This window comes from Neofelis nebulosa, chromosome 3 (genome assembly GCF_028018385.1).
Source record: "Neofelis nebulosa isolate mNeoNeb1 chromosome 3, mNeoNeb1.pri, whole genome shotgun sequence".
Lineage (NCBI taxonomy): Eukaryota > Metazoa > Chordata > Mammalia > Carnivora > Felidae > Neofelis > Neofelis nebulosa.
In genome coordinates, this window is record NC_080784.1 from 41,732,889 (window position 1) to 41,758,786 (window position 25,898).

Sequence of the window (25,898 nt, forward strand, 5' to 3'; positions counted from 1 at the left end):
AAATCACCACTCTTGGAACCACCCAATTTCAGGCAAAAAATTATCAGTAAGTGCTAGACATTTGAAGATCGTCACAGTTCCAAAGTGTCAGCCCTCAGATTCCTTACTAAAAAGGGTACTTTCACATCAAAGAAGTCACCCAAGTGATTAAACTTAACATCACCAGGGATGATACAGACTGACGTCATATGCCCCCTACATGATGCACAGATGACACTAAGGTAATATTCTTGCTAAAGGTGTGTCTCTATTCTTGCGGAAACAATCAGACAAATCCAAATTGAGGGCCGTTCTGCAAAACACCGCTGGGTCCCTTCTAAAATGTAAATTTCATGAGCACCTGGGTGGCTCAGTCCCTCCAGTCGCCCACTCTTGATTTCGGCTCAGGTCAGGATCCCAGGGTCGTGGGATCGAGATTCAAGTCCCACTCTGCCTGAGCGTGCAGCCTGCTTAAGATTCTCTCTCTGTCTCTCTGTCTCTTTCTCTCCCTCTGCCTTTCTCCCTTGCTCATGCATGCATGTGCTCTCTCTCTACAAAGGGGGAAAAAAAGAGAAACTTCTGATGACAAACTGCCCTTTATTTAAACAAAAATTTTTAAAATGTAAATTTCATGAAAGATTAAGAAAAAGATTGGTGAATTGCTCTAGATTAAAAGAGACAAAAGAAAGATATGACACTACAAGCAATGTAATCCTAAATTGGACCCTGCATCAAAACAACAACAACAACAATAACAACAACAAAAACACAAGAAACTGTTAGTGAGAAACATTATTGGCACAATTGAGAAAATTTGACTATTATATCAGTATTGCAACATTGTATAATTTTCTGATGTTGATAATTGTATTTTGGTTATGCAGAAATGGCTTTGTTTTTAGGAGATATATATATGGTAAAGTATTTAGGAATGAAATGGCATGTGATTTCAACTAACTCTCAAATGGTTAAGAAAAAAAAAGACCAGAAGTAAATGTCCAAAGCGTTAATAATTGGTGAATCTAGGTAGAAGATATATGGGTGTTCATTGCATTATTCTTAAAACTTTACTGTAAGTTTTACATTGTTCAAAATAAGAAGTTGGAGAGAAAACACACCCACAAAGTCATCGATGTTCAGTCCACAATACCAAGTTGCTGCTTAATATTATTATTTACCTGCTATGTGTAAGGCATTTCAGGCTAATAAGAGATCAGTAGATAAATGCTCCCAAAGGACTCATAATGTAGGACTTAGACAAATACCTGCCAAATGAGGCAGAGTTGATAAATATAAGTAAACAGTGTATCTAAGTAGGCCAAATGAAATGACCTTTAGAGTCCAAAGAGGTGGTGTTTGTATCCCAGATCTGCCAACTCTTCGATCTGAGGCAAGCAACTTAACCTCTCTATGCTTCAGTTTCTACCTCTGTGAAACAGGTATAAGTAGTATCTACTTCAGAGGGTTGAGTGGATAGTAAATAAAATAATGTATCTAAAGCACATAACAATCTACCTAGCATACGGAAAATGTTAATTCGTTAACGACAAATGAAAATATGCTATAGGTCTGAAAGTTATGTAGGCAAAGAATACGCATATATACACATACACACATAATTATACACACACACACACACACACACACACACACACACACACATATTAAAGCCACACTTCAGCCTGTACTCTGGCACAGACCTGGCTTTTGTCAGATATACCTGGCCATTAAAGGCTACAAAGAGCACTTGAATGGGAATTTGGCAAAATTCCTTCCTTCTGCTTCTGTTATCCAAAGATCTTTCTTCTAAAAGGATCTCACAACACCAGTCCCAGGTCATGCAGAGAGACTTCCTCTTTCCCAACACCTGATATAGGAAGAAGGTGTTGAAAGAAAGTGTCAAGGAAAACAGCTGCTACCGAGGAAATCCTTGCTTTGCTTCATGTCCCTCTGGCCCTGTCAAGTTGGCATCCATGCTAATGCTCAAGGTCTATGTCAAGACCCTGACCTTGACCACTTTGAAACTACAGCTACTTCTCATTCCCCCACTTGCACTGGGATCTAAACCCTTAGAACTTTCTCGGTCCAAATTCTAATAATATGACATTCTTTTCCTATAAAATCTCTAGAAACAGAATTTTAGAGCAGGAAGGGATCTGAGACACCTTCATTTGTGAAACATTTGCTGAATACTTGCTATGTGCAGGCACCATGCTCAGAGCTGTTACATGAGGAAACCGCCCTAAGTGCTATATGGGTCCAGAGGCCCATGTTACCTTGTGAGCAGTTTTCCAGTATAAGTCACCTGCTCTAGTGAAAATAGCCTGCTGAACTGCCTACATTACCATTTTTTAAGTTTATTTATTTTATTTTGAAAGAGAGAGAGAGTGAGTGTGAGTGGCAGAGGGGCAGAGAGAGAATCCCAAGCAGGCTCCATGCATAACTCCAGTACAGAGTCTGACTCAGGGCTCACTCTCATGTACTGTGAGATAATGACCTGAGCCAAAATCAAGAGTTGGACACAACCAACTGAGCCACCCAGGCGCCCCTACATTACCTTTTTGAGAGAAAAATCTCAAAAGTTAGTATAGTTTTACCCTCAGAAATGAAAAAACAACTGAAGAGCAGAGGCCCCGCTGTGAAGATTTGGTAGCTCAATTATGCTAAACGTAAAAAAGTAATAATAAGATTCTAATGCCAGTGGTATTATTTAATTCCCTGTTTCTTTTTAATTTTTTTAAAACATTTATTTATTTTTGAAGACAGAGTGAGACAGAGCACGAATGGGGGAGGGGCAGAGAGAGCGAGGGAGACACAGAATCCGAAGCAGGCTCCAGGCTCCAAGCTGTCCGCACGGAGTCCGATGCGGGGCTTGAACCCCTGGACCGCGAGATCATGACCTGAGCCAAAGCCGGACGATCAACTGACTGAGCCACCCAGGCGCCCCATTCCCTGTTTCTTTTGAAGCAAAAGGGCTCACTTGTTTCTTTTCAAGGACTCCAAAATTCTGATGAGGGGTGAGGATCCCCTAGTTACTGAGCATCTTTGAAGAGGAGGAGATGCAACCCATGTCCTTTGGCCGTCTACAAGGAGGCTGCAGAGCACAGGGGGACCCAGCAGTGAGAGCACCTAAGCGGGCCGGGGGAAGAGACTGGAGGCTGCTCCGAGGAGGTGATGTCTCAGAACGGCTCAGGAGGACAAGAGGGCCATGGCTTCCAGTGCAGAGGGGCAGAGCGGTCAAAGACTTCAGTACACCATACCCTGAAATTCCATGCCTAAGGGCTCATCTCTAGGAAACAATCATAGATGTATTCTCTTAAACAGCTTGAATGATTTAGAGTGGCAAAAATTTTAAAACAATCTGAATGACCAACATTTAGAGGATTCATTAAATAAACTGTAATACACCTGTATTCTGGGTGAAGGTACAGCCATGTGTTCTGATAATATTTGATGATCTAAGGAAAATGTTCAGTGGGGAAAAAAAAAGAGGAAACAAAAGTAAATAGAGTGTAATCCCAAGTTGTGTGTGTATGTTGTAATTTTACTTTAAGAGGAAACAACGGAATGATAACCATAAACATCAGTGTTGGGGAGGCAGACAGAGGGACTGGGTAGAGGAGACACACATGGGCAGGGGTAAGCATTAGAAATGGCAAGTTCTGGAGCTGGTGATAGATTAATTACATTGTATATTACAAAATAAATGAGGGGCGCCTGGGTGGCTCAGTCAGTTAAGCGTCGGACTTTAGCTCAGGTCATGATCTCATGGTTTGTGAGGTCCAGCCTTGTGGGCTCTGTGCTGACAGCTCGGAGCCTGGAGCCTACTTCAGATTCTGTGTTTCCCTCTCTGTCTGCCCTTACCCCGCTCACACTCTGTCTCTCTCTCTCTCAAAAATAAATAAGCATTTAAAAAATTATTAAAAAAATGCTACATGTATATGTGTATATGTACCTGCATAGAAAAAATTGGGGGGAATTCACCGAAATTTGATAGTGACTGTCTCTGCTGGGTCAGAGTATGTGTGACTTTTAATTTCTTCTTCACACTTTTATGTATTTTCCAAAATTTCTAAAATTTGAAAACATGTTTTTCTGTTATAATTAGAAAAGGGAAGGTCACTTTCATAAGGTGGGGAAGTACTTAGGTTTATGAGAAGGCGGGTGCTGTTCCATGGGGAATTTCCACCAAAAATTGAGAAATACCTCTGGAATGGAGTACCTGGAATTTACATTGGGCCTTCCGAGTGCTCACTTCACTCTTGACCACAAGAGGGTGCAAGGGATCAAAGTAAATGCAAAGCTAAATGTGCTAGTGGGCACTGGGTTTGGGGTTTGCGTGTCAGGGTGATGAACTCTGTCCTCCTCTTGCTCTCCAGAGCTTTATCCAAATTCTTCACAAGGTTGTGAACACAGTTATGAATCCTATCGGGTTAGATGGTGTGTCTGGGGGCTTCCCTACCAAAGTCAAAGCCTATGTTGAAGGTTGAAAGGGCACCATCAAATCTTTGCAAATTGTCTATATGAGGAAACCAGTGTTGTCAATGTACCACATGTAGGTTAGGGTACAGCCTGGCTGACACAACCTGCAAGTTATTTCATCTTAACCACTATATCACATTTCCATAAAGGATAATATAGGGAAAAGGTGACATAGTCCTACAGCTGTATATAATCCAAATATGGCAACAGGCAGTGTTCCCTGTGATTTTATTTCTTAGTGAATATACACCTGTGTTTCATGCAATTTGCTATGTTTGGGAATGGACTTTAGCTAGCAAGCTGTGTAGTGTGGTATAGTGGAAAAAATAAACTTTGGAACCAGAAAACTGATGTTCAAATCCTATATCTGCAACTCACTAGCCATGTGACCTAGGCAAATTACTTGACCTCTGTGAACTTCAGTGTCTTCACCCCGCTACACCCACCCAGTATTAAACTGGTCAAATGGGGCCCAGCCAGAGGGCTCCAGCCACACAGACAGCTTACTTTGGCCAAAGTTATGAGGCAGCTTGGACCACATCCAGGGTATATACAGAGTAGGAGCCTGGACAGAGAAGGCTAGATCACATTCAGTGAGTCAGATACTTCACAACACCTGGGGAGATGGAGTAACCAGATGAAGACACCCTGGAAGAGTGACTCTAACGGGGAAGGATACCAGAACTGGGCGGGCCTCCTGGAGAATACCCCAGGGAAATTCACGGCAAGTAGCTTATCCCCTCCAGAAGGGGATTCCAGAGTTCATGTGTGCAGAGCTCATGGGTAGCCATTCTTTTTTACAAGTGTTACTAAGATATAATTGACATATAACATCATGTAACCTTAAGGAGTACAATGTGATTATTTGATTCACATATATGTAGCAAATATTTACCACAATAAGGCTAGTTAACCTATCCTTTATCTTACATAATTATCTTCTTGTTGTTGCTATGGTGGGAACATTAAAGCTCTACTTTCATAGCAACTTCTACATACACAGCACGGTATTGTTAGCTATAGCCACTATAGCCATACATTTTTTAAAATGTGCTTCTTCAGAATTGAGACTCCAGGCAGATTTGGGGTCTCCTAATGCAGTTGGACTGACCCCTGAGGGGAAACTTTTGAGGGAAAAGAATCAGACCCAGTTTGGTCTAGATCAAAAGATGGCAGAACCCGCTTTGTCATGGGAAGAGGCTGCGGGCAACCAAAAGTCTGAAAGGGCCTCAAGAAGTCAGTTGTAGACTCTCTAGAAATGGAAATATCATTCAGTTAAAAAAAACAACAACCGACATCAAAATCTGACACACGTGGTCAATAGACCTCAGCTGGGGAACATGGCGGCATGGACAAAAGGACATCCTAGTCACAGAGCCACAGCAGCAGTGACACAGTTCACCCAAACATACATACGCCCTCTTCTCAGTTCGTTGGCTCCTTCACTGACCGATGACGGGAGCTGTTACGCTTTCCAGCTGATAGGTATTGCCACAGGGGCAGCTTCTTTTTCATGTTTTCTTGCCTTTTCATAGTAGCATTTGTTGTCACACTCCCCTGTCCCCCACGTTTTGTGCAATGTGATATGTCGGTGACAACCTGGTATGGGGGAGGAAGAGCATTGCCATGGTCTGAATGCTTGCATCCTCTCCAAATTCTTACATAGAAATCTTAATGCCTGATGTGACAGGTTTAGGAGGTGGGGGCTTTTGGGGGAGTGCTTAGGGCACGAGGATGAAGTCTTCATGAGTGGGATTGTGTCCTTATAAGGGAGATCCCAGAGAACTTCCTCTCTCGTTCTACCACGTGAGGAGACAGCTGTTCATAAACCAGGACCCAGGCCTGAACCTGACGTTGTGGGCACCCTGACTTTGGACTTCCAGACTCCAGAACTGTGAGAGATGAATTTCTGTTGTTTAGAAGCCCCCCAGTCTGTGGTATTTTTGTTGTAGCAGCCTGAACGGACTAAGACAAGTACCTGGGAGCAGGGCGGGACAGATAGGCATTATTTGGGTTTATGAAGTCACACACAACCTCATCTAATTTTTTTAAGTAAAAAACAAATGAAGACAGAGCATATCCTGGAAGACGGAAGCTCGTGGATTCTTGGAGCTGCTTCTAGCTGGGTGCCTAGAATGAAGTCGGGAGAGTTCTGAGGCTGTTGCTGCAAGAAAAGGGAGTCCCCAGCACCTCCTTGGGGGTAGACTCCAAAGCGGGTGATTCACACAGACTAGCATCCAAACAATCTCCTGGAGCTGAGCAACATGGTGGCCAGGGACCCCCCTGTAATCTCCCAGAACACTGGTCTGTAAGAGGCTCTCGGAAAGATGAGGAGGTTAGCTGGGAGATGATGTGACCAAGCCAAGGCCACACAGTCAGTGAAGAGGCCAGGACCCCATCTCCCTGGCTTCCGCCTTAATGCCTCCAGCGTTGTCCCCATGCTTAGCTGCAAGACATCTGACAGGCGACTCCTCAGCTGTTACAAGTGGTTTGCTTTACCTTCTGACCTCAGGTAACTAACCCGTAACGTTTACAGCAACTCTTTGATTATATCCTGCAATCTCTGTCTCTTCTCAACATGCCCTTCTCATCTTTTATTTTATTGAACATTTCCTGTGAGATTCTGCCAAAGACCTGCTTGTTTCAGTTACTTTGATTTTCTTTTAAGGAAAGCAAAATTTATGGAAATCAAACTGGTTTTGACACAGGAGCCATAGCAAATAAAAATTTCCATTCCTAAGTGACTATAAATCACGGGTTCTGACACTCTGCCTTTGACTTGAACTAGAGCAGCTGTCATTCCGGAGGATACAGGTGTCTGCTCCCACACACCAGCCCACAGTGCTTCCCGGACAAACAATGTGAGTCACCCACGGAGCGGCAGGTGACCTACAGAGCCGAAGCTGGGGCCCTTGGGGGTTTCTCTGGGAATTTTCACTTCTTCTAAACTCAGTCCCTAGTGCTCCATCTGAATGTTCTTTTGGCCTAGATACTCATTGTGGAAGTAAGAGAATCAGTTTGAGATTTTCAGTGAACCCCTAATCCTTGTCAGAGGGTGTCAAGATGGCAGCATCTCGGCCAAAAGTGTGTGTGAGGGTTTCTTTGTTCTGCGGCTGACAGAGCTCCTGGTGTCTCTCTGAGAGGCAGCCACAGCCTCTGCAAGGTCCTTGCTGCCGCAGTCTGAGTGTGTGTGCTTTGGCGCCCTGACCTAAGAGCAGGGAAAATGCCTTTTAAGCAGAAACGTTTGTAAAGCTGTCCCCTCCCTCCTTCCCTCTCCCTGCCATCCTCTTCCCGCTGCCCCATCATCTCTAATCCCCAGATGACTGAGGTGAAGCCTTGCAGTAAACGCTGCCACAGGGGCATCTCCTTTCAGTTGCTGGCATCCCAACTGAGGCACGCTGTGATTATGAACGAGCCAGTGGCCTTGGCAGATTTGAAAATATGCCAAAAGCTACTTTCCAGGCAGATGTCACATACTTAATTTCCTCAAAATTGCTCTGGCTTTTTAGGAGACATAGAAATAGTGGCCCTGTTGCCAAATGAGGCCCGAGGTTAGGGGAGATTCTTCCTTGATGAATTGGTGGAACAAAGATCTGTGGAGAGCCTGCCACGGAAGGGCTATGTGTCATGCTGGGTACTGAAGTTTACGTGACACTGGAAAGTTCTGGCCTGGAAAAGAGGTAAAAGACACGTATTTGGAGTGTTGAGTGCCAGTGACTGCCCCAGGCCCTTACACATGTTTTCACACATCGAACCCTCAAAATGTCATCATTATGGAGGAGGGCAGCCAGCTTCCAGCAGGGGATACTGCAGCCTGGAAAGATGAAGTAACTTGCCCAGCACCACAAAGTTACTCCACATTCATTTAAAAAATTTTTCATGTTTATTTTATTTTTGAGACAGAGAGAGAGAGTGAGTGGGGGAGGGACAGAGAGGGAGACACAGAATCTGAAGCAGCTCCAGGCTCTGAGCTGTCAGCACAGAGCCTGACGCGGGGCTCGAACTTGTGAACCATGAGATCATGGCCTGAGTCGAAGTCAGACACCCAACTGACTGTGCCACCCAGGCGCCCCACTATATATCCATTTATTTGTGCATTCATCTATCACATCAAAATTGTGTGGGGCTTCTCTTGAGTGCCGGGCACTCCAGGCATGAGGATATCAAGATGAATTAGCTATGGGCCTGCCTTCACAGAGCTTATCATCTGGCTGTAGACACAATAAGTAGACAAAAGAGCTTTGTAAGTGCCATGATAGGTAGAGGGATGCACAGGGGAGGTGGGTGTGGTGGGGACACGGGAGAAGCCAGCGTTGTGATTGATTCAGGCCAGTCTGACCCCAAATCTCGTACTCAGTGCAGAGAGACACAGACACGGACATGTGTGCTTTACTGTCCTATTCCATGCCTATTTGTAACCGCCCGGTGTCTGATGTCTGCATCCTTCCTCCCTCTGTCTGTGGGAGGCAGATGGAGAGCATCACTCCTGGAAAACACCTCGATATTAGATATCCAGCAAAGACTTGATGAACTGGATAGCTTTTCCCATGACCAACTGTCACCCTGCCACCCCAACTTGCTTTTCACCCTGAATTCTCTGCTTTAGTGCTGCCACAGCCCACCTGGGGTGTGAGATTAGAACTGGCCAGCTCTCTCAGCTCCTCCCTTCCCACTGGCTCCCTACACCCCACATCTGATGACAGAGGTTCAACTTCAAAACCCCACCCTTTGCTTGGTCCTCATCACCACTGTGCCACTGCCTTACATTGGACTTCCTCCTCATCATGTGGGAATTGCAGCTGAGACCTGAGTCATGGCCCAGTGTCCCCTTTCACCCACTACAACTATTGTTCCACGTGGCCACCACCACTGCCTTCTTAAAAAGGAATTTAGGTCATGCCATTTTCAAGCTTACATATCTCCGATGACTTCACACATAAGTTAAATCCAGTTTTCTTTGCATGGTGTATCAGGTTCCTCATAGTGTAGCTTCATCTTGTCCTTTACCACCTGCCTCAGGCAGACACAATCTCTCCCTGGAGCTGAGACACACCTCCCTGCCCCTCCACACACTTCACCCCCTGAGCCTGGGGTGAGACCATCCTCTGCTTCTCAGCCCAGGAAACTCCTACTCATCCCACAAAACCCAGCTCCAATATTACCTCCTCTGTAGATGCATTTCTTTATTTCTCTAGAGGGTCTAGTCATGCCATCCCCTGTGATCCTCCAGCCACACATTTATGCCTTTATCTTAGCACTTGTTACAATATATCGGAAGCATCCCTAGATATATATGTATCTTCTGACTGGACACTGGTTCCTCAGGGCCAAGGATTCTGTTTTATTTATTCCCAACATCTAACCACAGGGTCTGCTACATACGAAGTGCTCAATGAATACTTCTGCTGTGTTACAAGATTTCCCATCAGCCCTTTTGTCTGTGTTTATTGCCAGAGGCCTTTGGTGCCCTGATATTCTCTCTTCAGTTAGGTAACAGGAAGCAGAGATCCCCAGCAGAGAGGGAACCCTGGGGCTCTCTCCTTTATCCTTGGTCATAATTGTCCAACTTCAAAATAAATCCTGTAACACACCTAGTCATCAGGCTTATCATAACTATCAAAGGGTGTTTGATGTTTTCAGTTGAAGCAAAAAAAAAAAAAAAAAAAAAAGGCATCCTTGCAGAAGAAGTAGCTCCTTCTTGTACTACATGAGTGGTGGACAAGCAGCCCCAACCCAAGGGAGAGAGCTGAGGAAAGGAAGCCTCAGCTCACCTGCTGCTAAATGCTACCAACCCATTACTCGGGACTGGAAATGTTCCCATTGTACAGCATGTTGAGATACATTTCAATGGGCTGGGGTTCTGGAGGAAGACCCAGCAATACCAAGACTGCCATTTATGGCTTAGAAACGATGCATTTTTAGATTTGTCGTTGTTGTTGTTGTTGTTGTTGTTGTTGTTAAAGATTTTATTTTTAAGTAATCTCTACACCCAATGTGGGACTCGACCCACAACCCGAAGATCAAGAGGCCCATGCTCCACTGGCCAAGCCAGCCAGGCATACCTGCATTTTTAGATTTTAAACGGCACCTCTCACCTGAGGTACCAGCATGAGTCTACACTGAGAACGACGAAAACAAGGAGTGAGAAAAAAAAATGTTTTGGCCCAGATCTGGATTGTTCCACTGCTAAAATACTTAGGCAGTGATTACAGGTCTAAATGATTTGACTTCTCTAACAGTCTGGCTGAAAAAAGAAAAAATGAGACACCAAGGGATGAAGAAGATGTTTTCAAAAATTCAAATTAGGAAAAATTGAAAATGAATGACATTCCATCTGAAATGTCCAAGAGACCTGGAGACCTGTTCTGCTTGAGTCAATTTTTTTAACTTAATATATATATATATATATATATATATATATATATATATATATTTATTTTGAGAGAGTGTGCACACATGCATGCATATGCATGGGGGGTGGGGAGGGAGGCAGAGAGAGAGAGAATTCCAAGATGTCAGCGCAGAGCCCGATGTGGAGTTTGATCTCACGAACTGTGAGATCATGATCTGAGCTGAAATCAACAGCCAGACACTTAACTGATCCACACAGGCACACTGCTCAAGTCAGTTTAACCAATGCAATACAAAGTAAGTAAATATATTGCACATAAAATGCATCCAGAGCTTCCTATTGAATTGTATGAATCTGCATAAAATAGACTTTCTGTGGTTGCCCCCATCATCAAGTAATAGGAGAGGAGGGTTGTTATAAATCTCATTGTTTTCCTAATTAAATAACCGTAGCCTCAAACAGTTCAATTTTCAGTTTAAGGAGGATTATTTTCCAATTGACATTTAATTAGAACAGGTGCCATTATGCTCACAGCTTTTAAGCCATTGCGATTTTTACATCTGGATGCCAGAGCTAATCAGAAGGCATTTTTTCTCTTTTCTATCTGTCTTCACTATCTGAAGCAGAGTTTAAAGCTTCTCAGGATATTTTGTAACTCATTAGTTTTTGGCATCCTTGACAGCATATTGGCCAATATGATTCATTCTTTCTTTGAGCACAATTAGCCGTGAAAACAGATCTTAGAACAGACTCCCTCCACCCCCAAAGGATTATTGAAGGTAGGAAATGCAGGTGATTATCAGAGTTTGCCTTTGATACAGACATCCTGCTCTTCTGCTAACCCTTTGAACTAACTTTGATATGCAATAATTAAGAGGGATTCAACCCCTGGAGGAGAAGCCGCTGTGGCCCTGCCTCTCCTCTCCCTCTATTGAGTCCTTGTTTTGAACTATTGATCAAACAGATCTGAAGGGATTTGTTGAAGCCTGTGTGGGGTAAGGAGGAAGGAAATGAAGGAGGAGGGAGGGAGGTGGAGAGAGATGAGGGGGGCACATCTGGTATAAATCGTTTCAGAAGGAATCTGCTGGTTAGACCTCACTCATCCTATTTCACACACCTTTCTTAGACAAAGATTTGTTTTTCCTTCAGGAAAAGCAGTTACGGACGACTTGCAGGGTTTCCATTTTGGCAAAAGCTCTATTGTAGGTTTATTGCCGCTCAGTTTGGAGAACGCGGAGACAGCTGAGAAGGTCAAGGTGATTGAAGGATGGCGGTGGTGGTCTTGCTGGGGCTCAGCTGGTTCTGTGCCCCCCTGAGTGCTCTGGTTTTGGACTTCAACAACATCAAGAGCTCTGCCGACGTGCACGGGGCTCGGAAGGTAAAGTTCAACCAGGGAGCAGGGGGCAGTTCACTTGGGTAAGACTCACCGAGGTGCTAGCTGGCAAATGGGTGCAGTGATTGATGGGACTCACCTGAGAAAAGAAATCAAATAGGAATGGCACAAATACCCACATTATATTTAATTAAACTGTAGCACAGCTTCTAGAGGTAACAGATATAAATCAAAAATCTCATAACCATCTATAAGACACACATGGGAAGACATTTTCTTCCACTTACAGAAAGAGCATAAGAAATTTAAATCCTGAGTTTTAAAACGAGGACAACTTTTTAGGACAATTTTTCGAACACGAGTAACCTATGCAACACATAGGTTTCTTCATTGGAAATTTGGTCTCTCCTTTGTGGGAGAAAACCAATTATATTGAAAAATTAAGGTGCCACCTAAGGTTTGTCCCTGCATTCAAAGTGCCACTGTGATTTGGCTTCCTCCATCTCCCACTTTGAATTAAAAGTCATCCTACATCTTGTTGGATTGCCCGGCCTGTGACAAGTTTTTCCCTACAGGGTTCACAGTGCTTGTCTGACAAGGACTGCAGTTCCAGAAAATTCTGCCTCAAGCCTCAAGATGAGAGGCCATTCTGTGCTACATGTCGCGGGTTACGAAGGAGGTGCCAACGTAATGCCATGTGCTGCCCTGGAACACTGTGCATGAATGGTAAGCTGTCATAAACCCCTGTGGGACTGCTCTGCCCCAGTGAACAGTGGCTTTACACTGAAGACAGCATCCGAATCTCATGCACTAGAATATTCCAAGATAGGCACTCTCTAAAGATTTCCTGGATTTATACTTGAAGTAATTTATGCAGCTGCCTTTTCTTAATGCAACAAAATAGTTTATTTCCTGGCAACAATTTTTGCCAACAACCTAGAGATAATGATTTTCAAGGAAAGGTTCAAGTTGGAACCTTACAAATTCTTTCATTTTCACTTGGATTCCACTTATTACTTAACCACTTTCTTTACCATATGTGCATGTAAATATTTAGTGCATATGTCCCAGAAATCTTGAAAGTTATATATAAACTGAAGGCAGAGGTACTGCCAAACTATGTAACAGTATGATAATTAGCATGTCTGTGGTTCTAGTCCTTGAGTTAATAACTCGAACTACATCTGGTTGTTGCTCAGATGTTTGTACTACAATGGAAGATGCAACCCCAATATTGGAAAGGCAGATGGATGACCAAGATGATATAGAAACAAAAGGAACAACTGAGCATCCAATTCAGGAAAACAAACCCAAAAGAAAGCCAAATATTAAGAAACCACAAGGCGGGAAGGGTAAGAGAAGCATTCTGAGCACTCTTTTTTTTTTTTTTTTTTTTTTTTTTTAAAGAAAAACATTTCCAGGGCACCTGGGTGGCTCAGTTGGTTAAGCATCCAACTTCGGTTCAAGTCATGATCTTGCAGTTCGTGAGTTTGAGCCCCGCATCTGGCTCTGTGCTGACAGCTCAGAGCCTGGAGCCTGATTTGGATTCTGTCTCCCTCTCTCTCTGCCCCTCCCCTGCTTGTTCTCTCTCTCTCTCAAAACTAAATAAACATTAAAGAAAAACATTTCCTCCCCCTAGCCTTTTAAGGATAGGCTGAAACTGACTTGATTCCTCTCCACTCCAGAAACACATAGGGAGTATGTCTTGTTTCTCATCTCTTTCTGTAAGCAGCTATGGAGATCATGCAGGGAGTAACATAAGGCAATCAGCAAAAGGACAGGGGAATAGCCATAATAATGAACTGGTTAGCAAGATTTTTAATTGAATTTTACACATGTATCTTTTTATAGTCTGTAATTTAACAAATGGCAGTTTCCCTTTCTAGATCCTCAGAATAAAAAATGAAGAGAAAAAAGAGAAATGAAAGTAAATGCATTAACTTTTTATTCTCAAACAAAATACAACCCACTAAGATGAAGCTTTTTACAAAATTGTAGTCTCAAATTCCAATCTGTGACAGAAATTAAGTAGAATGTTTGAAAGCAGTGAATTGGCCATTCTTGTGCCTTCAGGTTAACAGTCCCTTTTATAAGTAATGGTCTTTATGCCAGGATAAATCCCATTAAAAAAAAAACAAAAACACTGATAAGGGATGCTTATTTCATTCCTCAAGACTGGAAATCCCATCTTCCTTTGAAAATGTTTTAACTTTATAAAACAAATTCTATTAGGTAGGGCTGAAATTTCCATTTCATATACTTTTAGTAGATTTAGCTCTGGGAGACCTGCATGCTCTGTTCTTCCTTTGTGGCCTTCAGTTCTTTCTATATCCCACACCTTTACCCCAGCGATAACCCCCTCACGTGCCACTTTCCCCACTTTTGCTGCAGCCCTTACGAATCTTGTTACAGGACAAGAGGGAGAAAGATGCCTTAGAACTTTGGACTGTGGAGCTGGACTCTGCTGTGCTCGTCATTTCTGGACTAAAATTTGTAAGCCAGTTCTATTGGAGGGACAGGTCTGCTCTAGGAGAGGGCATAAAGATACCGCTCAGGCTCCAGAGATCTTCCAGCGCTGTGACTGTGGTCCTGGACTAATATGTCGAAATCAAGTGACCGGCAACCAACAACACACACGGTTAAGAGTATGCCAAAAAATCTAAATACTTCAAAATAAAGACAACTCCTTATTGTATTCAAACAGAAATCTCAGACATTACTTTAAAAAATCTTTCCCATACAAGGGTGCCTGGGTGGCTCATTTGGTTAAGTCTTTGACTCTTGGTTTCGGCTCAGGTTGTGATCTTGCAATTAGCTGGATTGAGTCCTGCCTTGGGCTCTGTGCTGACGCTGCGGAGCTTGCCTGGGATTCTCTCTGCCCCTCTCTGCCCCTCCCCATTTCATGCTCTCTCAAAAGAAATAAACTTAAAATAAAAAACTTTCCATACATATATCCCTGAAAATCAAATCTTGTAGTAACTGAGATAGACTGAGTCAGAGCACTGCGATGTGCTGCCTTGTGATGAATGAAAACCAGCTTTGGCTTTTTGTCTATTTCTGCAGGAAAGAAATGTGATTCCACAACAGAAAAGTTTAATTTGATCTAGTGACTCAATTAGTTCAAATAAATCTTTATTTCATTTCCAGTGAAATTCTGGTACCCGACAGTAGCTTGGGGGACAAAAGTGAAGGTTTCTGCAGTTAATTCTTGTATCTTACTGGCAAAAAACTATCACAGTAAATTAAGGAAAAAAATTATATTAAAATCCCTCATTTATTTTCTTTCATTTCTTGTCAGGGAAATATCATTTCACTACAAAATAATTTGGTTAATAAATAAATAAGATTCGGGCGCCTGGGTGGATCAGTCAGTTAAGCGTCAGACTTTGGCTCAGGTAATGATCTCGCAGTTCGTGATTCTGAGCCCTATATCGGGCTCTGTGCTGACAGCTCAGAGCCTGGAACCTGCTTCAAAAGTCTGTGTCTCCCTTTCTTTCTCCCCCTCTCCCATTGATGCTCTTTCTATCAAAAATAAACATTAAAAAAAAACAGAAATAAGATTCAAAAGGTAATATTTTATGTGAATATAGTCCTTTGCAAGTTACAAAGCATTTGCATGCATTGTTTTCAATAGCTTTACTTAACCACTTGATAACTTTTTACATTTTATATTTATATAACTTTAATTATATAAATTAATCTAATTTATATTACATTAACTTATATTATTAAATTATATTAATTTACTATATAGATTATATAATTTCAAAGCTAAGGTCTTCAAGGAGTGTTTTTACTTATATGTTTGACCATTTGAACTTAAAAAGTTACCTTGGAGGAAAACTAGAGCAAATAAGTGAAATTTTTGTTTGTTTGAAGTTGAAGAGGCCATATTTTGTACATACAGGTGCATATTGTAAGTGGTTTTGCTTAGGTAAGTTCTTTCTGATCAATTACAACCAATTTCAGATTTAAGAGATAAACCTATACTTAGGTCTTAAGTATATATGACAAAATTGAATGTGGGTGCCAAGCCAACCAAAGAAAATAATTACATTTATGAAGGTCCCTAATTTCTAAAAAACACTGAACCAGTCTCTGGTGTATCCTGACTAATTGTAATTAGTAAATAGGAGGGAAAGGTGGTAGGGTAATGTGGCTTATATAGCATAAGGTTAAAAAAAATGGGAAAATAAAAATTCCCATTGAACACTGCTAACATCTCATCTCTTCATTCTTTCCACTAAATCCTTAGTAAAGTGTGATCGCACATGTTAACATGATATGCTATTTCCTAATAAAATCAGAATAAGATTCTCTGATAATAGTAAGAGAGGCTTTATTGACTACAGTGCAAGCTAAAGCATGAAGAAGAAATAATCACTTAAAAAACACCAAAGACCCTTACATAGCAAAGGTTAAGAAATAAATTAAGACTCCTGTTGAGTTGAGCTGTGTCTGGAAAGAACAGGCCTCATTCACTTCGATCCTTGGGTTCTCGGTATTTCCACTGGATGTAGTCAAAGATGTCTTTCTCACTATCCACTGGCAGAGGCTCTCCAGCAACTCCTAAAAGTACAGAGAGAAAAGAAACTTACCTACAAGCCAGTTTTGGAATTTGATTATGAGGGTGCAAGGAAAACAGCTGTATGGGGCTCACTTTCAGAAGAAAAAGAAAATGGTAACCAAGTCACCAAAAAATGATATTGACTGCCCCACCCCCCATCCTCCCACATGGCTTGTGTTTGAGCTTTGTCACATATACTAATCATCCTACAAAAGTAACCTGAGCATCCCAACTGGAGCCACTGAAATGATCCTAATTCATGATTTCCTTCTCTGCTGGATCTCCACTAGAGCTACCATGTATCATATGAAATACTCTCTAGTTTCCTTTGCAGCTCAAAATGTGGTCTCTGGACTAGCAGTACGGGAATCACCTGGAAGCTTACTAGAAATGCAGAATCTTGGGCCCCCCTATTAGAGTCTTCATTTAATGAGGTCCCAATGTGGCTCATACATGTTTACACACAAGAAGCACTGCCCTGTCTACCAGGGAAGAAAGTTCTATTTTATACTTTGAGGACAAAATGACAAAATCTTCATTTTCCTAGTAGAGAATAGTAAACCACACAGTTTCACACAGTGGTGAGATATCAACAAGTACAGATTAAGCAATTCTTACTCTTTAAACTTTTCATTTATTAATTTTATTTTTGATTACTCTCTATATCCAACATGAAGCTCGAACACACAACTCTGAGTAAGAACTGCACACTCCACTGACTGGGCCAGCCAGGTGCCCCTAAACTTCTTTTGTTATTTAAAAATCTTTTTTAAAGTAAGCTCTACACCCAATGTGGGGTATGAACTCACGACCCTGACATCAAGAGTTGCATGCTCTACCGACTGAGCCAGCCAGGCGCCCCAACTCTTTAAACTTTAAAAGGCAAGTGGCCAAAGCTACCAAGCTTGGCCTGATACTAAAAGCAATGATACCTGGGTACTGCGGAAGTCTCGGAGATACATTAAAAACAAACAAACCCACTTTAAACCAGTAAGGTTTTTTTTTTTTTTTTTGCTGACCATCACATTAATACATTCTAATAGAGCTAGAAATAACTTTTGCCATCATGGGCTTCAAATGAGGGCTTGATAGCACATATGGATTAAAGACCCTTTTGTTGCCTGAGGGACTCATAATACAAAGAAACTACAATTAACTGGCATAATTACTTAAAGGCTTTTTTGAGGAACCAAAGTTGCTAAATCAAAATATATCTGAAAATAACTTTCTCTCCAGATGACTGGGATTATCTCTAACGCACACACAAATACCCACCAGTGACTCCCAAGGGACGGATTGTGTATTCATTGATTGTGAAGCCCTTTTCTAGGGCATGAGCTCTCATATTCTTATTGAAAATATCACTCCCAGTGAAATACAGAACACCACAGTAATACTGATCCTTGGGTATCAACCTAAAATAAATAAATAAACAAATCTTTCACCACACATTTCAAATCTAGCAAAAATAGGACTCTTATAATCAGTAAGGCACAAAACACCTAAAATAAGTCTATGTGGTTTAATAACCTAAGGAGGAGACTATCATTAGGTAGACTGTTCAAATTCTTCTGACGTTGCAGTTAGTCTGGGTTTCAGTAAACTATGCTCTGGCAAGCGGTGTGGAGAAACGAAAAGCAGTATCACTTATTACAACCAACGTTCCTCCGGCAGGAAACTACTTTTGAGTTGTGGAAGGCATCATGGTGAGATGCAAATCTAGAGAAAATAGATTAGATTCTGTAGACAGTCGTTATTCTTTACATATTTTCAGGCTGCACACTGTCTATAGCAGGAACATACAGCCCTTCAGAATGAAAAGGGGTTCTAGACATTTATATGAATTCCAAGATATACAGAAGACAAAGGAAAGAGAAAAGAAGGGAAAATTTAATAGGTCAGCAACAAATTTTGAGTAATACCTTATATCAATTCTCCTGTGTGGATACTCCTTTTCATCATTTTTACTGGGAAGCTGGCAAACACCCTAAAATGGATATTTCAAAGAATGCTTAAAGACGTTTTCAAACTTCAGGCTTAATTTCAGTATTATGATGTTAAATGTGAGGTTTCTGCTTTAAGTGCAAGCAGTTTTAGAATTCTGAGCACTTTTAGGGATGCCTGGATGGCTCAGTCAGTTAAGCTACCGACTTCGGCTCAGGTCATGATCTCGTGGTCCCTGGGTTCGAGCCTCACGTCGGGCTCTGTGTTGACAGCTCAGAGCCTGGAGCCTGCTTCGGATTCTGTCTCTCTCTCTCTTTCTCTCTCTGCCCCTCCCCCACTCGCACTCTGTCTCTCTCTCTCTCAAAAATAAATAAACCTTAAAAAAAGAAAGAATTTTAAGCACTTTTAGTTGGATTTTCTATGTGCTGTCTATGGCTACCCTCCTATTGTACTTTGTGGCAAATAAAGAAGTACATGGAACAGCAGGCAAGGATTCTAGGTATGAGGATTTGGCCTTTATAGGATTCTAAACGAGAAGCTAACCAGGGAAAGCATCAAACATGAAAGACACAGACCAAAACAGATAAAAGCAATTTGGAAGAAACAATCACTATTCGGGAAGAACACAAAGAGCTATGAGTAGTATTCTCAGATTACAGAAAATATTCCATCCTTGAAGTAGGGGCAGAATACCATAGAAAACAGAACACTTAAGGAAAAGGTTTCAACAAAATTTAAAATAGGATAGCAGAAGTAGAATTTAAAATTGAGGAAACCTCCCAGAAATTAGAAAAGACAGAGAGATGAAAAATAAGAAAAATTTAAAAGAAAATTAGAGGATCATTTTCCTCCTCTACAGGTGAGTTTTCATTATACCTCTACAGTTTTTAAACAAACGTTATCAAAGTCTATTTAGTAATCTTCTCCTTTTCTAGAAAAATGGACCAAAATTCTGGACTGGGGAACAATCCATAAATATGTAAAAAGAGCTACAAACATCAGAAATTTCAAATTAAATGTTTCAAATGTCACATTCTAAGAAAAGTACACATGTGGCAGGCTTCTGGTCCTAAAGAACAGTTGACTAAGTATACATGTCACTAAAAGCTATATACTTTTTCACTCAGTAACACGGACAAATTACAATCTAGAATCTAAAATGGGTATTTTCTTTCGCTGTTCCTATGGCTGAAAGATTAAATGAAACCTGTTTATCTTCAAAATATGAAAGCTACCTTCTTAGACATTAACAAGTTCTAACTGAACCTTCAAATGGATCAGCAATGCTTTCCATCTGGAATTACCATGAGGTATTACCTTGCGGATATGGATGTTTGGGTGCCACAGGCAATGATCTTGCGGTTTGTCACATCAGTAATAGGATTTCATCTAATGGCTTTGTTCTTTTCCTCAAAGGCTCATTTTATTTCCTGCACTTTTTCTGAAGTGCTAATGTTAAAGAATTTCTCTGTATTACTGTAAATTCTTTATTAGATTGAGTGGATTAGTTTTGTTTGGCATTTCAGTTGGGTAGCTTCATGCCTAGTCGTCTGAAATAAAGCCTCTTTCATTTCCCCAGGGGACTCAAGGGATCTTCTATTGTCCCTTGAATCCTTATAGTAGATATTTCACAGGAAATCATCCCAGGCCAAACTTGCACAAAATGCTAAAATCTGAATGGTAGTCATTATATAAAGCAAACAGGCATCTAAATGCAGGAGAAATTGTTGTTTTTTTTTTTTCTTCCAAATGTCATTTTATTCACAGGAAGAATAACTCAATTATCTAAAGATCATGGCTTTACAAGAAGATCTGGAATATTAACCCTGGCTTTCCTGAGGCTTGGTGACTATTAGTTTAAAGGAATTCATGCTTTGAAGAGAACTTGAAAAAGACATGAATGGTCATATCTTTAAAATTATTTAGTCAGTTGTTACAGAAATAAGAGATTTTGAAATCAACTGTATATGGAATGAGAATAGTTTATTTCACTTTGCTGTTGTTTTTATTTGTTTTGTTTTTTGGTTGTTTATTTATTTTTAATTTAAATTTTTTAAATTTACATCCAAATTAGTTAGCATATAGTACAACAATGATTTTAGGAGTAGATTCCTTAATGCTCCTTACCCATTCAGCCCATCCCCCCTCCTACAACCCCTCCAACAACCCTCAGTTTGTTCTCCATATTTATGAGTCTCTTCTGTTTTGTCCCCCTCCCTGTTTTTATATTATTTTTGTTTCCCTTATGTTCATCTGTTTTGTCTCTTAAAGTCCTCATGTAAGTGAAGTCATATAATATTTGTCTTTCTCTGACTAATTTCACTTAGTATAATACCCTCTAGTTCCATCCATGTAGTTGTAAATGGCAAGATTTCATTCTTTTTGATTGCCAAATAATACTTCATTGTATATATATATATACATGTATATATTCATATATTATCGAATATATTATTCACATATTCATATATTATATGAATATATGAATGTATATTCATATATTGAATAATATATTCATATATTATATGAATATATGAATGTATATTCATATATTGAATATATATTCACTTATTATATACAATATATTATTCAATATATATTCTATATATATATATATACACACATATATGTGTGTGTATATATATATACATCTTCTTTATCCATTCATCCATCGATTGACATTAACTTTGGCTACTGTTGATAGTGCTGGTATAAACGTTCGACAACAGCACACCTGTATCCCTTGGATAAACACCTAGTAGTGCAATTGCTGGGTCGTAGGGCAGTTCTATTTTTAGTTTTTTTGAGGAACCTCCATACTGTTTTCCAGAGTGGCTGCACCAGCTTGCATTCCCATGTTGTTGTTGTTTTTTTAAAGTAAGCTCTACGCCCAACATAGGGCTTGAACTCATGACCCTGAGATCAAGAGTCACATGCTCTAAAGACTGTGCCAGCCAGGCACCCAGGTTTATTCCATTTTCTAAGGTGACTTTGTTTTTCAGCCAATTTCCTTTCAGAAACTTAAAAGATCTCAGCTTCTTTGACTATCTTTGCTGACGCTCATGCATTCAGGGTAACTGCTCTGACTCCTGCCGAGCTCTCTGCTTGGCTGACTCCCTTACCTCAAGTCCTCTTTCAAGTCTCCTCTTCTCAAAGGGGCTGCTTCTGACCATCCTATTCAATGCTGTTTCCTACACGCCCATCTCCCCATACCCTCCTTTTCTTTTTTTAAAGATAGTACTCATTATCTTAACCTAACATGTGATTTACCTATTTATTATGGTCATTGTGTTTTTTTTAATTTTTTTAATGTTTATTTAGTTTTGAGAGAGAAAGAGACAGAGTGTGAGTGGTGGCGGGCAGACAGACAGGGAGACCAGAATCTGAAGCAGGCTCCAGCCTCTGAGTTGTCAGTACAGAGCCCGACATGGGGCTTGAATCCATGAACTGTGAGATCATGACCTGATGCTTAACCGAGACACCCAGGTGCCCCTATTATGGTCATGTAAACCATCACTCCCTTCCCACACCGTCCCAACTATAAATTCTCCTGAAATTCAGATACATCCCAGGAGATGTACTGAAAAGTGGTAGATGCTTAATGTATATTTGTTGAACTGACTGAACACACCTTTCTCATCCTATTGGCACTCATTCTCCCTGTTTTGTTCTCTCATATCACCATCCTCTCTCACTTTCTGTCCCTCTTTTTGTTTCCCAATTTAATCCCTACCAGGTGCTCTCCTCTACTGATCTGTTTCCAAACAGAAATACTGTATCTATATTATATCACATCATACTATATTAGTGTAACACTTTGTACTACTCTTTTGAAGATTCACTCTATGAAGATAGTTGTACAAAGCCTTCAGTGTCCATGTATGTTACTTAATTTGATCTGTATAACTGTCATTTGACACAGCACAAGTGTATCATTTTATAGGTAAAAATATTAAGGCCTTACAGAGGTAAAGGAACTTGCCTAATGTCACACGATCCATTAGTCATGGAGCCAGAATAAGATTTTAGAGCTTCTGTATATTCCTCCACAATGCAACATACCAACACACACTCTTTTCTTTGCAATAAGGTACTAATTACCCCTTATTGCCTCCACAATAAATTGACTTGAAAGCTAACCTGGATTGCTCCTCATCCTACCACATACCAATTATAAATGTCAAACAGCAGGCTCACACATGGCATTTTTTTTAAGCTTCAGAGAATATATGAGCCACATGTACAGTATCCAAACTTTATACACAAACCATCCACTAAGATGGATTCCTATGTCACACACAAAGACCTCAGTTTCTTGCTCAAAGTATAAAAACAAACAAAAAACCCACTTTATTATTATGTTCACCTGTTTTCTTTTGGAAAATAGATTTGGGGAATTCTCTTTTTGGCAATAACTATATACGTGCTGTTAGGACTATGACTGAGAGAATGGGAAGGCAAGATACAGTGAAGGTTTCCAGCCTTGTCCTAGGATTGGTGAGTGGCCCTAGTCTTTCAAGCATCACATGTGCAATAAGGTCTGAACCAGCCTGGTTTGTAGCAGTCACTGGAATTTGGCTGACAGACAAAGGTCTTCTCTTCTATGACTGAACACTTACTGGGGTAACCCAATTCCACTACTGCCAGCAACGCTTTATGTTTACATACACGTGGCTACCCACCTTTCCTTTTTAGGTTATACCCAGCCCACCAGTTTGTAATTTTTCTTTGTATTCTTGCTAGCTGGATTACTAGCCTCTGTTGGTGTTGCCTCTGGATCTCTGTTTGAGCACAGCAGAATACTGTTCAGACTGCAAAAAAAATGTTCCTGCTATTGCATTGCATAAACACCTTCCTGGTCGCTAACTCTGAAAAGAGCAGGTGCGCTTCCCCAGTAGAAGTCCTAGGGCCTTTCACAGAGATGACTAGAGGAGGTAGAGAGGCCAGAGGGGTCCCCAGAATATCCCCAGGTATACCAGGACACTTTCCTACAATGAAAAAAAAAATTCAACTTGTCTACCACATGTTATTTTTAGGATTTTATCTGATTGAATGCTCTTTAAATGTAAGATTATTTTACACAGATTTATTTTTTATGCAGATTCATTTTGGTGAATATAATCAATTTCAATTTAAAAGGGATGTTCCTAGAGCATATATAAACCCTATTTTTAATAACATCTCACATGTCTATATTTCTGGGCATAGAGTAAAAGCTCCAAATCAGACAGATTTGGGAGAACAGCTCATAGATTTAATTCCTAAAGACTTGACTAGAATTTTATTTTTACCTTTCCCAAAGTTCTTTTGAAACATTATAAAATGTGACCAACTTTGGCAATAGTTTCATAGCCCAATAAAATCACCCTGTTGAATTTAATGACATGATTTTCTGTGTGTCTGATTAAATATACACAACATAAAGTTTACCATTTTAGCCATTTTTAAGTTTGAAGTTCTATAGCATTAAGTATATTCACACTGTTGTATAACTATCACCACCATCTGCCTCCAGAACTTCTTCACGTTCCCCAACTGAAACTCGGGGTCTGTTAAATACTAACTCCATATTCCCCTTCCCCACAGGTCCCTGGCGAGCACTGTTCTACTTTTTGAAGGACACGATGTTTCAACGATCTATCTCAACCATCTTATCCTACTTTTGGCTAAAACCACTGTCAAATTATGCAATGAGACTCTTTCTAGTATTAGCATTTCCGCTCCCCAAAAGTACAATCTCTTTCCATTTCAGGCATATGATTTGGGAAAAGGGGACACGGAAAAAAGGAGTTTCAAGGTATGTATTTAAGTGAGCAGCACAACAAAGGTAACCCTTTATTACCTTAGTCCTAGATTTCTACTTGCCTTCCTGTCGGTTTTTTACACAGAGATATTTATTAACCTCTTCTTAATTCATTTGCCATTTGTCTTGAATCTTCAAAGTTTAATTGCCTGGAACTCTACAGGATTTTCACAATTCATCATGATGGGTTTCACCGTGAAAATCTCTATTAACTCCTCTGCTTACCATGCTGCATAACATGTTTGTATCACATGCCCTAATTTCTTCTCTTTCTTTGGTGTTGTAATAGATTAATACTCTTCAGACAATTCTAATCTCACTTACTGAAGAATTCCAAGTCTGAGAATATGAGAACATTTGCTATTTTAGAGAAAAACTTATGATGCATTGAAGTCATTATAGAAATTTTAATAAAAGCAGATTATGCCTAATTATGTATTCCAGTAGCTCAGATTAGTTACAAGTGGAGAATTTAAAACAAAAGTCTTTACTAAAATATTCTGAGATTAGCATCTTATTAATTCTTCTCTAAACTCTCATGGATATCCTATTTATTGACTCTAATACTAACAATACTGAGAGTCATACACTCAGAATGGTTACTGAACAGTTTCCAAGATTTTTGTTCAGAAGTGTTAACTCAAACAAGTACTTACCATGAACTTGGTTTCACCTTTTGACAGAGTATCTGTAATAAAATGGACCTTCTGTAACTGCTCCACAACACGATGTAACAGCTTTGGCTATAGAAACATAAATAGGAAAAAAGAAAAATAATTACTCTTTTATAGCCAGAAAACATTTTTTAAGATGAGTTTTCTAATTATCTATGGAGAAATGCCTAGCTTTCCTCTAAGTACTTTCTTCTTCTAACACAAAACTCATTTATCAAATGAAACATATTTTTAGAAACCATCATTTTTCACCAATATCATTGATACTCCCAAACATCATTTGGGTTCGTCTGTTTCATTAAATCAAAAAGTTAGCTGCTTCATCTTTAAAAGGTATATATTCCAAGGGTGCCTGGGTGGCTCAGTCAGTTAAGCGTCTGACTTCAACTCAGGTCATGATCTCACACTCCGTGAGTTCAAGCCCTGTGCTGACAGCTCAGAGCCTGGAGCCTGCTTTGGATTCTGTGTCTCCTTCTCTCTCTGCCCCTCTGCCTCTCATGCTCTGTCTTTCTCTCTCAAAAATAAACAAAGATTAAATAATTTTTTTTTAAAAAAGTATATATTCCAAAATCAAAAATGTTTTGCCTTCATGGGTTTTTCTAACAGGGATAAAGTTTCTTAATATAACATTTTTTAGTAGAAAAATATTCTTTTAATGAAAACCTGAATATTATAGTGGATATTTCTAAAATATCCATGATAGGCAATAAATAATTCTGGAAATGTTGTACTAAGTTTCTTTTTTGAAAATTAGACTGTCCCCC

General features: G+C 40.3%; 2 protein-coding genes across 3 annotated transcripts in view; one reads left to right on the top strand and one right to left on the bottom strand.

Annotated features, from left to right (window-relative positions):
• Positions 1-11,949: 11,949 nt before the first annotated feature.
• Positions 11,950-14,846, top strand: DKK4 (dickkopf WNT signaling pathway inhibitor 4). Its single transcript, XM_058720543.1, has 4 exons — positions 11,950-12,191; positions 12,722-12,872; positions 13,346-13,498; positions 14,559-14,846. Exons 1-4 carry the CDS (start codon positions 12,081-12,083, stop codon positions 14,807-14,809), a joined length of 666 nt encoding a protein of 221 aa, XP_058576526.1. The 5' UTR covers positions 11,950-12,080; the 3' UTR covers positions 14,810-14,846.
• A 1,622-nt stretch (positions 14,847-16,468) lies between these two features.
• The window catches only part of POLB (DNA polymerase beta), a 30,870-nt gene continuing 21,440 nt past the window's right edge, over positions 16,469-25,898 (bottom strand). For both annotated transcript variants that reach the window (XM_058720542.1, XM_058720541.1), the window contains 4 exons: positions 25,117-25,203; positions 18,636-18,700; positions 17,989-18,128; positions 16,469-16,715 (listed from right to left, as the gene is read on the bottom strand). In XM_058720542.1, the coding sequence (XP_058576525.1) occupies positions 16,621-16,715; positions 17,989-18,128; positions 18,636-18,700; positions 25,117-25,203 (387 nt within the window). In that variant the 3' untranslated portion in view covers positions 16,469-16,620. The remainder of the gene's footprint in view (positions 16,716-17,988; positions 18,129-18,635; positions 18,701-25,116; positions 25,204-25,898) is intronic.